At 39.3% G+C, this 14,160-nt stretch overlaps 2 protein-coding genes across 2 annotated transcripts; both read right to left on the minus strand.

The window, feature by feature from the left end:
• Positions 1 to 3,786: 3,786 nt before the first annotated feature.
• On the minus strand, positions 3,787 to 4,746 carry LOC137596195 (olfactory receptor 4D1-like). The gene has a single exon (XM_068316506.1). It carries the CDS (start codon positions 4,744 to 4,746, stop codon positions 3,787 to 3,789), a length of 960 nt encoding a protein of 319 aa, XP_068172607.1.
• A 6,228-nt stretch (positions 4,747 to 10,974) lies between these two features.
• LOC137596196 (olfactory receptor 11A1-like) lies at positions 10,975 to 11,925 on the minus strand. Its single transcript, XM_068316507.1, has one exon. The coding sequence runs from the start codon at positions 11,923 to 11,925 to the stop codon at positions 10,975 to 10,977; it is 951 nt and encodes a 316-aa protein (XP_068172608.1).
• Positions 11,926 to 14,160: the final 2,235 nt, after the last annotated feature.

The following is a 14,160-nucleotide window of genomic DNA, read 5'->3' on the forward strand; positions in this document are numbered from 1 at the left end:
TAAGTCTTTGTTTTCTTACTTGGTCCAGCTCCCCCAGTCTTTTTTATACATTTTCTTAAGTTTAAGACAAAGAACTGGGGCCTAAAAATTGTAGGTAACTCACAAGCTTGCTTGTTCGTGTAGTTGTCTGCACATATACGGTGACCTAAATTCAAGGACAGTCAGATGTCATTTCACTGGCTGCCCTGCATGTCAGTCAGGTAATGGGATAGATGACAGGCTAACATCTATTTATTTTCATGTCATAGACGATGTCCAAACTACAATCTAACAAAACTACCATCGCAATCAACTTGTCAATCGCGATCTATGTATTGAGCAAACCCTGACTTAGAGGTCAAAATTCTGCAAATCAGGACAGGAGTCATGGCAACATTCACTTCATTCACTTTTCACTATTTCCACATACAGTGCTTTTAGACTTTTACACAATTTAGTGACTTGACCTGTTGTGTTCGGCTGTGACGTCAGGTGGACAGAGGCCAGCAGGTCTCTGATGTGTGATTTCATCATGTTTACTCCATCAGTGCCCAGTAATGAGCCCCAGAGGTGGGCCTCTCTTCAGGTACAACATCAGACACTGTTTCCAGCTGTAACACCATAGAGAGGTTTCTGTCTGTGTGGACACTTGGAAGCTCTGGAGTCTTTTACCACCTCTCGAACGGACCAATTAGCACCCCTCATCAGAGAGGATCGTGGGACAACAGGCTTCTGAGGTTGTTGTTAATTAACAGCAGCATCACGCTATAGTTAGGGTGTTTATGCACCTCTGTCCTGACCACACAAAAATTATCATATCAATCAGCTTTAACCTTTCAGTTTGAATTTTTACTCCTTATTCCTTATTTGAGACCTTTTAAGTAATGAGTCAACCCAAACTGTAGCTTTGTTGACCATCATGAGTATTGACCACATCTTGATCAGATGGACTGTTCATTTCTAACGTCACATCATCAGACGCTCCAACATTAGTTTTTATTCTAACTGCTATATATTTATAGCTCAAATCTGTAAAACACTTTTGAACAAATCTTTATTGAGGTAAAGCCCGGTTGCGTTAGGAACAGCATGAGCACACATGAGCTATAACAATAATTATTTTTTATTATGTTCTCTTCATTTACAAAAATCTACAGTGCAATAGATAAAACAAGCCAGTGAAATATAAAATAGAGGTAAATGTGACAGACTAAGCTGCTATGGAGACAGGAAAAGCTCGTCTAAACAGGCTTAAGGCCTTCAGGCATCCAGTGTCAGTGGAGCCTTCAGGTGGTTGGTGAAGGAGGACCAAATACGTGGGGCAGCTGAACAAAACGCTGGTCTGCCATGGTCTACAGTTCATGTTTGGTGCTCTAGGATGAAGTGCTCTGGTGGATGTCCTAGGTGTGAGGAGGTCCTTCAGGTAGCCTGGGGCATTGCCATGGATGTGCTCACATTTGACAAGAGCAATCTTGTGGTGTTCTGAGGATCCCAACAAGCAGGGCTTTGCAGGGCTTTACAGTAGTCGAACTGGAGGACACAGGGTTTCTCTTCCCTGTTGAGGGTGACAGGTGGACAGAGCGTAGAAATGTTTATTGAGATTGAAAAAATAGGTTTTAAACAGATAGTTGACGTAGTTTTCAAATATAAAGTAATGGTCCAGTGTCACACCGAGCATGACCATTGTGGTAGAAAGAGGGTGATGGCGGTTATTTAGGATAACTGGCCCTAATGGAAGGTGGGGGTGTCAACCAGAATGGCTTCAGCTGAACTTCAGCAGAAGTTTACTCTGATGACTTGTACTGAATGAAATCAGCCAGAGATGCTTAGTCTGGACAGCAGCTGCTGACAGTCGGCCTCAAGCACACTTTTAAATGATCATCAGTCATGGCGGAACAGTACTTGGACTTAAGTCACTCGCTGCCATTGACGTCTATAGGTGTCAGTTATCTTTTCAATGGAGACGGCTGGCGGACCGTCAGGTGGAGCTTGTTAGTTAAATTAGGCGTCTAATCATTGAATTTAGCGTCACGACGACTGATCCAGTTACAGAACAGAGGATGACCAATCAGAGGAAGATCTGTTCTGTGGACTGTCAAGTTTCACACAGGCCTTCCCTTGCATGAACCTTATTAATGGATAATGCAGTGGTAATTCAGGAATACCAGGAAAGCACAATTTACATATGTGTAGTGAACCAAATTCCAGTCAAAGTCAAATTTCATCTGACTGGTTGCCCTGTTTATCAGTCAAGTGATGGGAGGGATGATAGGCAATCTACTGGTCAGGCACGATCGATGTCTTGAGCACCCCTGATTTAAAAAATAACACTTCTCAGTCGGGGCTGCAAGCAGAGCACTTCAAACTGATCAGAAGGTTTTGTGAAACCTTTGACGAAACAGATAACTGTCATTACGTTCTGTGGACTCGTTTGGTAAAACAGTAAATTCATACAGTACACATTAATTTATCATTAATTTGGAAAGCCAAAAAATGATAGGATTTAAAGGATATACCTGTCCTGTTCATTTAATAGGGTTCTACTGTATTCTTTCTTAGTATAGAGGTGAGTATCCCACCTGTCACGTGAGTGACGGGAGTTTGATTCCCCGACGGGGAGGACTTGTTTTTACAAAAACCACAAAACTCAGGAACAGCTTTTTCCCTACAGCTGTGTCCCGGCTAAACTCTGCTCCACGTCACCTCACACCTCTAAAAATTCACCCCCTTAATTCACATGTACCCTCATACCCCCACAACAAAATCTGCGTTTTGTTGCTTTGTACCTGTAACATACTGTATGCAATGGCAATCCAATATAATCCATTTAATTACACTGAACTGGCTGTATCTCTCTTTCCCTTTTCTAAATGTAACCCTGAGGATAAGACTTGGATAAACCTGAGGTTTTATATGGTAGTTTAAAGTGAATAATCCCTGATCAACATCTCAGGAAGCAGAAAGAGTACTTTTAGGTATCTTACCTGTCATTAATATCATACCATGTTTCAGGAAATGTGCAAACAAAATTTTTATTGTGATTTAAATATGTAGTAGCCAGAGTCAGTCTTAAAAGGACCCAATAATTCAGAGTGGAATAAAGTATTCATGTAGTCTCAGAAACACGTTCTCTAATAACCCAGTCTTCAGCATCACCCAGAGGATGCAAAAGGCATGATTTTCTTTTTCACTTTGCCTTCACCATGAGGAAATACAGTGTTTCTCCAGCATGTAAATGTGGTAAAAATATTCTACTTCCAGCGATACAGAGAATTAAAAAAAGCAGGAGAAATACCACGCTTTCAAAATATCTCTGTTGATTTTGCATCTGGGTGGTATCTTTCACCAAGAGTTGTCCTTTTCTTACTTTAAAAACTTTTCAAAACCTTTTCTACTAATGCTCCTATTCTAACATTTCTGCATAATGAGCATTTGCTACTTTACTTTAAATTCTTTTGTCACACAGGCGCCAATAATGCTCTTAAAACTCAGAGTCCAGAATACCACAGCACATAACGGAACATTTTCCTCCCAGAACAAAATTTCTGGGAGGAAATTTTGTTTCCTCCCAGAAAGCCTTCATCTTTATGCTTAAAACATTGAAAAATAAAAAAGATAAGGATTACGATTGTATTTTACTTTAAAATAGTTTATATGAATATACAGTACAATTAATACATTTAACATGTTGATATTCAGGTATTAATGAAATATTTGTAATTATGATTGTGTTTTAAATAGTTTAACATTTTGTCAGGAGTCATGTTTTCTCAGTACATTTCCCGGCTGATTTGATATCAGTTTTTATTACACTTTCACAGCATCTCTTTCACTAATCACCACTTTATAATAGAACAAAAATGTTTCTCGTATCTTAGACATTTGCAATCCATACATGAAAGGATTCATAAGAGGCTGAATGATGAGGAAATACAAAGACAGAATGATTCGCAGCACACGAGGTACATGGGTCATATCAAACCTGGTCTGGAGGATTTCAAAACAGCAGCCAAATGTAAAATTCAACAGAGACGCAAGATGAGGTGTACAGGTACTGACAGCTTTCTGTCTGGTCTGGTTAGAACCAGAAAAACAAACCTGAAGAATTTTGATGTAAGAGAAAAGGATTGGAATCAGAGGGACTAAGACTGTGATAACTATACCAAAAAGACCATAAATGTTGTTCACCTTTGTGTCAGAACAGGCCAGCTTAACAATCAGGTAGTTCTGACAGTAAAAATTTTTTAAGATGTTTCCACAAAGTGTCAAAGGAATGTTTAAGGATAAAAGAACAAGCATTTTCATAAAAGAGTACAACCATGCTGCAGCAACAAGCATAAACACCTTGTTCACTGTCATACGTGTGTTATATTGAAGAGGACAACAAATAGCTAAGTACCTGTCATAAGACATAATCGCTAGAGTACAAAACTCTATATTTGCATAGGAATACACCATGAAGATCTGCAGGAAACAGAAAGAAACAGAAATGGTGTGAACGTCAGAGAGAGTCTGAATCAGAAGGAATGGAAACAGTGCTGTACTGCCGTACAGCTCATTTACAAACAGGCTACACAGCAGGACGTACATCGGTTCATGTAAACTTCTGTTCATGGAGATGAGAACAATGAGAGAGGTGTTGACCAGAATAATGACCACGTAAAGCAAGATAACTATCAAAAAATACAAATGCCTGATGATTCCAATATCAAGATACGCTCCAAGAATAAAATAAGATATAACAGATGAATTTGAATTTTGCATCATGATAGAGCAGAACAGCAAAGGGAATCACATGACCTTGTTAGATCTGGTTCAAGTTCAAGTAGCTGTTTGAAGTGTTTTCAAAAGGTAGATGGTTAGAATGAGAAACTCTGGAATCCACATCCTGAACATTTCTTGCTCCTGAAAAACACATTTCTATCAAGATAAAAACAGTACCAAATGAGCATAGTTAAACTTTCCTCAAACCCAGAACTCTATCAGACATTTGTAGATGTAATGTCAGACAGCTCCATCTCCTGCTGTTAACTGCAAGGAGACTTTTATACACTCCCAGGACAGGAATCCCAACAGGTCTGTCCCAGTTTATCATAAGGACATTGACTATAATAACATAGACTAACAACTGGATATCAGTGTTTAAATATCTCACTTGGTGGGAAAGAATTTGGAAGAAAATGTGCATCATATAATAGTGAAACACATCTTCATCCATAAGGCCAGAACATTGTTTAACATCAAATTGTTTACTTTTTATTTTTGTTTTATTCTACATGTCTGTTTCTTCTGTTCATGCGAATGTTAGGCTCCTATCTGATTACTTAGTTTGATCTAATATTTATTACATCCTGCTCCAAAGCGGTGACGTTTGTAAATGTCGGTGTGTTCATGTGTTCGTCCACTCGTTCGTCCGTTCGTCCGTCTATTCGTTCGTTAGTATGTCCACTAAATATCTTCACAACCGTTGCAGATAGAAAGATGAAACAAAAAGCACATTACTCGGGCAGCAAAGGGGATGAAAATGAGATTATGACCTTGACCTTGAGAAAACTAGGTCAAGGTCAAATTTCAATTTTTGTGCACTCAGGAACCGAATAAGATAGACGAGGGAGAAGGCCAGTGTAAGACCATAGATCAAAACTGCAAGTAGGTCAAGGAAAATTTTGAATTCAGAGGTGTCGCGGGATGTTGCAGTCTGTTGCAGTTAATCTTGCAACTGCTAGTTGTGATTGTTGTGCGATTAATAATAAAGTTGATTGATTGATTGATTGATTGATTGATTGATTGATTGATTGATTGATTGATTGATTGATTGATTGATTGATTTGCTGATAAAAGGTGAAAGATTAAATTGGATAGAGCACAGACCAGAAAATTACTTAAATTTTGCCATAGAACTGGAAAGAGGGACAGATCTGGGCCTTTGAAACTTTTTTTGGGATATAATTTGGAGCACAAGGAAATTAATTTCAGTACTAAATGTATCCAGATCTCTAGAAATAATAGGTTCAAGACTCCTTAAATTTGTTTCAAACAAATTGTAGATGTTGCTTTTAAACTTTTTACGGATTTTAACGTGAAGGTTATTTCTAATTAATAGTATCACATTTATGTGGGCAATACTGACAAGTTAATAATCTAATACCCTTTAATTTCAGCACGTTGAAAATCTGGCACTTCTTCCATTCTGACTATAACATCGGAGCAAAAAGATGTCAGTCCCAATACTGACCAATCAGTTGCAGGTACTAATGGTAGAAGGGGCGTGGCTAGACTGATCCAACAACCGAGAGATGGGAAATGAACCTGAAGAGAAAGCCATTTTTAAGGTGAGTAATATTCTGTTAAATTTAGAAGTTATTGAAATTAGAACGACAGACTATGTTGTAACACTGCCAAAGTAAAAGTGAGTAATTTGGGACTCGTTTTAATATCAATTTATTATCCTTCGGTGTTGCTAGTTAGCATTAGCTAGCTTCCTGTGCAAAGAAGATGTGACTTCAGCACATGCTGAAGTTTTAGAGTACTACAGACACTTTATGAGCTATTACCACACAAATGTTATTCAGTTCTGATGGAAGGACGTCATTGGTGGTTCTGGCTGTTGAAGAGTGGACATAAACCGGGTTTTTTCTTTGTTGTCACTACATCCTTCAGGACTGCCCTCCGCATTGAGGTGAATGGCGCGATGATGGGTTCGTCTGAAAGGAACCACTGGGCGTGTCCAGTCAGGAGGCCATTGGATATTCTCTGGAGAACAGTGAGTACTGACAAAAACAAAGATGGGATTCTAATCAGCTCTGACAAGTGCAACAGGCTCGATTTCTCGCAGCAAAGAATGCTGAAAGCTTCAGACATGATATTTTTAAGATCCAAAGAACTTAAAATGTCTCAACACACATGATAGGTACTTTCTAAAAGTCATAAGAAATGTATTGTTTTAAAAAACATTTGTTTGGATTTAACTGTATTGAAGCACCATGATGGAAGCATCTATGCTTTGATCTACTGGAAACTCATGGAATGCAAAACTACTTACCTCCATGGTAACAGCAACCACCAAAGTTATGCAAATCAAAACTCAGAATTGGATTATGCTCAACACAACTCTGATGTGATGCTACCATCCATCCACTATAAGACACATAAGAGAAGACAATCGCAGAAGACAATCAGATGATTTTATTCATACATTTGAACACATTAAATATAAAGTGGTGTGAAAAGGTGTTTGCTCCCTTCCAAATTTCTTTTATATTTGCATATTTGTTACACTTATACATCTCCAATCATCAAACAAATTCAAAGGGGTTCTATTATGAAAAACACATTTTTTCAGGTTTCTACATATGCATGGTGGTCCTCCCACGTGGCATTTGTTTACATTCAGGGAGAGAGGGGGAAGCGTTGATAAAGTGCAAGACCAGAAGGGATTTTATAAATATTCAATCAAGGATATTGAGCATCATGGATCAGTTTGGGGCAAGACATTTCAAGTACAGTGTAGTTGGACATCTGGCAGCTGAATGACAGTATTTTAAAAACACATAATATGGGACCTTTATACATTAGTCAAAGAGAACACAAATGACCACAAAATGCCGTTTTTAAATGAAGGATTTTACAATTAACTCATATTCTGCCAGCAATCAATGTCCTTTGGCAGACTTTCTTCGACACTCCAGACATTTCTTGGTGTTTTAGTTCTGTTCGTAACCGATCACAAGAGGCTTCACTCAGAGAGAGCGTGTTTGCTCGTGGGTGAGCTCTGACATATGCAAGCTTTGTTGCATTGTAAACTGCCCCGACTTCTCTGTCTTCGTTTGACTCGCGATTCTCTTTTCCATAAATGGATCAGTTGTCATGATGCTAAATTCCATGATTTGAAGCCTGCCCAAGCCTGCCAGCCCAAGACCATCACAGTACCACCATAAAGTATGTTAATGTTGGTAGGATGTTTTTTTCTGAAACGTAGTGTTACTTTTACACCAGATTTAAAGATGAACATTTGTCTCATCAGACCACAGTGTATTTTCCCCAAAGTCTGGGAATCATGGAGATGTTTTCAGGTGGAATTTAGATGAACCTTAAAAGTCTTTTTTAATTCATATCATTCAGCTGCCAGATGTCCAGCTACACTGTATTTGCAATGTCTTGCCCCAAAGTGATCTGTGGTCCTCAATATCTTTGATTGAAAATGGTTAAAATCACTTCCATTCTGAAATGCTTGTTGTTAATGGGGAGTGCCTGTAAGCTCTCTGTCACCAACCCCCTCCTAGCTGCCTCTGTCAACACAGTCCTCCCCCTCACGTTCTTCTTCTTTTCCTTTTGGCTTTTCCCTTCAGGGGTCGCCATAGCGAATCAATTGCCTCCATCTAACCCTGTCTTCTGCATCCTCTTCTCTCACACCAACTACCTTCATGTCCTACCTCATTATATCCATAAACCTCCTCTTTGGTCTTCCTCTAGGCCTCCTGCCTGGCAGTTCAAAACTCAGCATCCTTCTACCAATATATTCACTATCTCTCCTCTGGACATGTCCAAACCATCTCAGTCTGGCCTCTCTGACTTTATCTCCAAAACCTCTAACATGTGCTGTCCCTCTGATGTACTCATTCCTGATCCTATCCTTCCTGGTCACTCCCATAGAGAACCTCAGCATCTTCATCTCTGCTACCTCCAGCTCTGTCTCCTGTCATTTCCTCAGTGACACTGTCTCTAGACCAAACAACATCGCTGGTCTCACCACAGTTTTGTACACCTTTCCTTTCATTTCAGCTGAAACTCTTCTATCACACATCACACCTGACACTTTCCTCCACCTGTTCCATCCTGCCTGCACACGCTTCTTCACCTCTTTTCCACACTCTCCATTGCTCTGTACTGTTGAGCCTAAGTACTTAAGATCCTCCACCTTCTTGATCTCTTCTCCCTGTAACCTCACTCTTCCACTTGGGTCCCTCTCATTCACACACATGTACTCTGTCTAACCTCCATTCCTCTCCTTTCCAGGACAAACCTCCACCTCTCTAGCTTCTCCTCCACCTGTTCCCTGCTGTCACTACGGATCACAATGTCATCTGAAAACATCATAGTCCATGGAGATTCCTGTCTAACCTCGTCTGTCAGCCTGTCCATCACCATAGCGAACAAGAAGGGTTTCAGAGCCAATCCCTGATGCAGTCCCACCTCCACCTTGAACTCCTCTGTCACACCTACAGCACACCTCACCACTGTCTTACAGTCCTCATACATGTCCTGCACCGCTCTAACATACTTCTCTGCCACTCCAGACTTCCTCATACAATACCACAGTTCCTCTCTGGGCACCCTGTCATAAGCTTTCTCCAGATCTACAAAAACACAATGTAGCTCCCTCTGGACTTCTCTGTACTTCTCTATCAACATCCTCAAAGCGAATACTGCATCTGTAGTACTCTTTTTTGGCATGAAACCATACTGCTGCTCACAAATGTTCACTTCTGCCCTTAGTCTAGCTTCCACTACTCTCTGCCATAACTTCATTGTATGGCTCATCAGCTTTATTCCTCTGTAGTTGCCACAACTCTGCACATCTCCCTTGTTCTTAAAAATGGGCACCAGCACACTTCTCCTCCATTCCTCAGGCATCTTCTCACTATCTAAGATCCTTTTGAACAACCCAGTCAGAAACTCTACTGCCACCTCTCCTAGACACTTCCATACCTCTACAGGTATATCCTCAGGACCGACTGCCTTTCCACTCTTCATCCTCTTCAATGCCCTCCTCACTTCATCCTGACTAATCTTTGCTACATCCTGGTCCACAACAGTCACCTCTTCTAGTCTTTGTTCTCTCTCATTTTCCACGTTCATCAACTCTTCAAAGTACTCTTTCCATCTTCCCATCACACTACTGCACCACTCATTAAGATAAACTCTATCTTAATGAACCCTCCCCATAAAGATATTAAATCACCTTCTATCCTTGACTGAGGCAGGTAAGGCCTGCAGTTCTTTGGATGTTGCTGTGGGGTCTTTGGTGACCTCTAGGGTGAGTTGTGGCTGCGCTCTTGGGGTAATCTTGGTTTGTGAGGACACTCCTGTTCAATGTTTTCAACAGTTGTGGATAGTGGCTCTCATTGTGATCTTTGGGATCCCAAAGCTTTAGAGACGGCTTTATAACATTTTCTATACTGAAATGATCTCAATTACTATCTCTCATTTGTTCCGTTTGTTCACCTTTTCATTTCGGCATGACATCTGCCTTTTGAGGATCTTTTGGTTCTATTTAACTAAGGTGTGATAAACCACATTGAAGTTATGTTTTAATGGGGGGGATCAATTTCTCAAACTGGGGTATGTGGGTTTTGATTTTTTTTCTACCTTAATAATAAAAAAACATGAAGAAACTACAATTTGTGTTCACTTGTGTTGTCTTTTGACTAATATATACTGTATTTTTTGGATAATCTGAAACATTTAAGTGTGACAAACATTCACATGAAGTAAGAAATCAGGAAGGTAGCAAACACCTTCTTACACTATTGTATGTACTGTACTGCATTGGGAAAACCAAATTTTCAAGGACTGCCCTATTTTTAATGAATAATTCTAAAAATGAGTCACATTATTCTCGAAGATGGAGAATTTACTGTATTTGTTTCAGGCATGTTTAGTGCTCTGTTGTAACAGCAGGCTTCCCTGGCAGTGCACCAAAAGACCTTGAATCCAGATTGCTGTGGCTCCTGAACTGGGATAAGAGACCGTGTTTTTCCCCTAGCAGCTTCAATGTAAATGAAGCTGAGAATTTTATAGACTTCCCTTAACGTAAGCACTTAATGGTCAGTCCTAAATACAACCATCATCATAAAAGCTTTGAATTTCAATACATGTTCAGTTCATAAACACTTACTGCTGCACCAAGTAGCTGTGAGTTCATGCTTTTTCTTTTAATTTAAGTACAGTTTTGTAATGATTGAAGAATTTATGACCAATACAAATATTTTACACTTACACATCATCTTTGTCAGTCATTTTATAAAATATCCCAAAAAAATTACGTATCTTAGACATTTGCAATCCATACATGAAAGGATTCATAAGAGGCTGCACAATGAGGAAATACAAAGACAGAATGATTCGTAGCACAGGAGGTACATGGGTCATATCAAACCTGCTCTGGAGGATTTCAAAGCAGCAGCCAAAAGTAAAATTTATCAGTGACACAAGGTGAGGTGTGCAGGTGCTGACAGCTTTCTGTCTGGTCTGGTTAGAACCAGAAAAACAAACCTGTAGAATTTTGATGTAAGAGAAAAGGATTGGAATCACAAGTACTAAGACTACCAGCACCATCAGAAAAAGTCCATAAATGTTGCTCACTTCAATGCCAGAACAGGCCAGTTTAACAACAAGGTAGTTATGACAATATAAATTATTTAGGAAATTTTCACAAAGTGTCAAATGAATGTTTAAGGATAAAAGAACAAGGATTTTCACAAAACAGTACAACCATGCTGCAACAACAAGCATAAACACCTTGTTAATTGTCATACGTGTTTTATATTGAAGAGGACAACAAATAGCTAAGTACCTGTCATAAGACATAATCGCTAGAGTACAAAACTCTATATTTGCATATGAAAACACCATGAAGATTTGCAGGAAACAGAAAGACACAGAAATGGTGTGAATATCAGAGAGAATCTGATTCAGAAGGAATGGAAACAACGCTGTACTGCCGTACAGCTCATTTACAAACAGGCTACACAGCAGGATGTACATCGGTTCATGTAAACTTCTATTAATAGAAATGAGAACAATGAGAGACATGTTGACCAGAAGAATGACCATGTAAACCAAAATAACTATCAAAAAATACAAATACCTGATGTTTCCAATGTCAAGATAAGCTCCAAGAATAAAATAAGATATCACAGATGAATTTGAATTTTGCATCATCATACAGCAGGACAGCAAAGGGAATCACATGACAAACATATTTATATGATTTTCCCTGTTAGATCTGGTTCAAGCTCAATCAGCTGTAGAGTTTGAGGTGTTTTCAAAAGGTGGATGGTTAGAATGAGAGACTCAGGAATCCACATCCTGAACATTTCCTGCTCCTGAAAAACACATTTCTATCAAGATAAAAACAGTACCGAATGAGCATAGTTTAATGTTACTCAAACCCAGAACTCGATATCAGACATTTGTAGATGTAATGTCAGACAGCTCCACCTCCTGCTGCTAACTGCAAGAATGCTTTTATACCCACCCAGGACAGGAATCCCAGCAGGTCTGGCCCAGTTTATCATAAGAACGTAAAACATAATAACCTAGACTAACAACTGGATATGAGTGTTTAAATATCTCATTTGGTGGGAAAGAACTTGGAAGAAAATGTTTACATAATGTAATACTGCAAAACACATCTTCGTCCATAAGGCCAGAAGATTGTTTAAAATCAAATTGTTTACTTGTTATTTTTGCTTTATTCTACTTGTGTGTTACGTCTGTTCATGGAAATTTTAGGCACCTATCTGATTACTTAGTTTGATCTATATAATATTTATTTATCTTGTTTTAAGCATTGCATAGGGTAGGTTGTGACAAGAATCTCATTGCCTGCAACTAGATTCCATCAAATTATATTGGATGGAACACAGACTATTGCATAACTTTAATTTTAGCGTGCTACTGCACAGAGGGGCAGATATGGGTTAAGAAACTTGGTTTAATTATAATTTGGAGCACAAGGACATTAATTTCAGTATGGATTTTTCCAGATCTCTGGAAATAATAGGTCCAGCACTCCTTAAATTTGTTCAAACAAAGTTGTGCGTAAATGTTGCTTTTAAACTTTTTATGGATTTTAACATGAAGGCTATTTTTAATTTGTATTATCACATTAATGTGGGCCCCTATGTCAAATTAAGACTCTAATACCCTTTAATTTAAACACAATGACAAGCTGGCGCTTCTTCCATTCTGACTCTGGCAATGGTGCAAAAAGGTGTCAATCCCACTATTGACCAATCAGCGGCAGGTCCTAAGGGTAGACTAATCCACCAACAGAGAGATGGGAAATGAAAATCAAAAGGAAGCCATTTTTAAGGTCCATAATCTGTTAAATTTAAACGTTAAAGAAATTAGAACAATGGACTATGTTGTAACTCTGCAAAAATAAAAGTGAGTCATTTGAAACTTTCAATATCAATTTATTGTCCTGCGCTGTTGCTAGTTAGTGCTAGATAGCTTCCTGTGCAGCAGAGAAATTGTCGTTAAATGGCGGCACATGCTGAAGTAAAGTGACACTCTATGAACTATTACCACACAAATGGAAAGAGGTCATTGGTGCTTCTGGCTGTCGAATAGTGGACTTAAACCGTATTGCTTTGTTTGTTGCCACCACAGCCTTCAGGACTGCCCTCCGCATTGAGGTGAATGGTGCAATGATGGGTTGTCTGAAGGAAACCACTGGCCGTGTCCAGTCATGAGACCATTGGATGTTCTCTGGAGAACAGTGAGTACTGACAAAAACACCGCAAAGAAAGAATTCTAATCAGCTCTGACATGCACATCAGAGTTGAGTGTGATTTTTCAAATCAAAGAATGCTGAAATGCTTCAGAGATTATATTATTAAGATGCATAGAACTTGAAATGTCTCAACACATGTAATAGCTCCTTTCTTAAAGTCACAAGAAAATATAAAAAACTATGCATTTGTTAGGATTAAACTGTTTTGAAGCACCAGGATGGAAACATCTATGCTTTGATCCACTGGAAACTCATGGAATGCAAAACTATTCACCTCCATGGTAACTAGTAACTAGGGTCGAGCCGGGTACTCATTTCAGACGAGTATCCATTATGGATAACGCATTTTTGATAAGTAAGAGCATGATATGAGTAAAACACGTCAGTACTCGTGCTTTTGCTGAAAGAAAATCCTCATAACAGATTGTCTTCACGCTCTGTGACTGGCCAGTCACACACAGCGCCCGCCCCTCCCTACAAAGACACACCACTGCAGCCAGAGCTGTCGCTGGCCCACTCTTGCACACACACAGACATGGACTTATCTTTCTGTTTCTTTTCTTGTTGTGTTGCACGTACGCGGTGCATTTGACCAGACAGAGCTGAAAACTGCTCGTGTCGCATCGGTCACCGCCTCCACTTCAGGCTTTTTTTTGTTT

The sequence above is a fragment of the Antennarius striatus genome, chromosome 6, assembly GCF_040054535.1.
Source record: "Antennarius striatus isolate MH-2024 chromosome 6, ASM4005453v1, whole genome shotgun sequence".
Lineage (NCBI taxonomy): Eukaryota > Metazoa > Chordata > Actinopteri > Lophiiformes > Antennariidae > Antennarius > Antennarius striatus.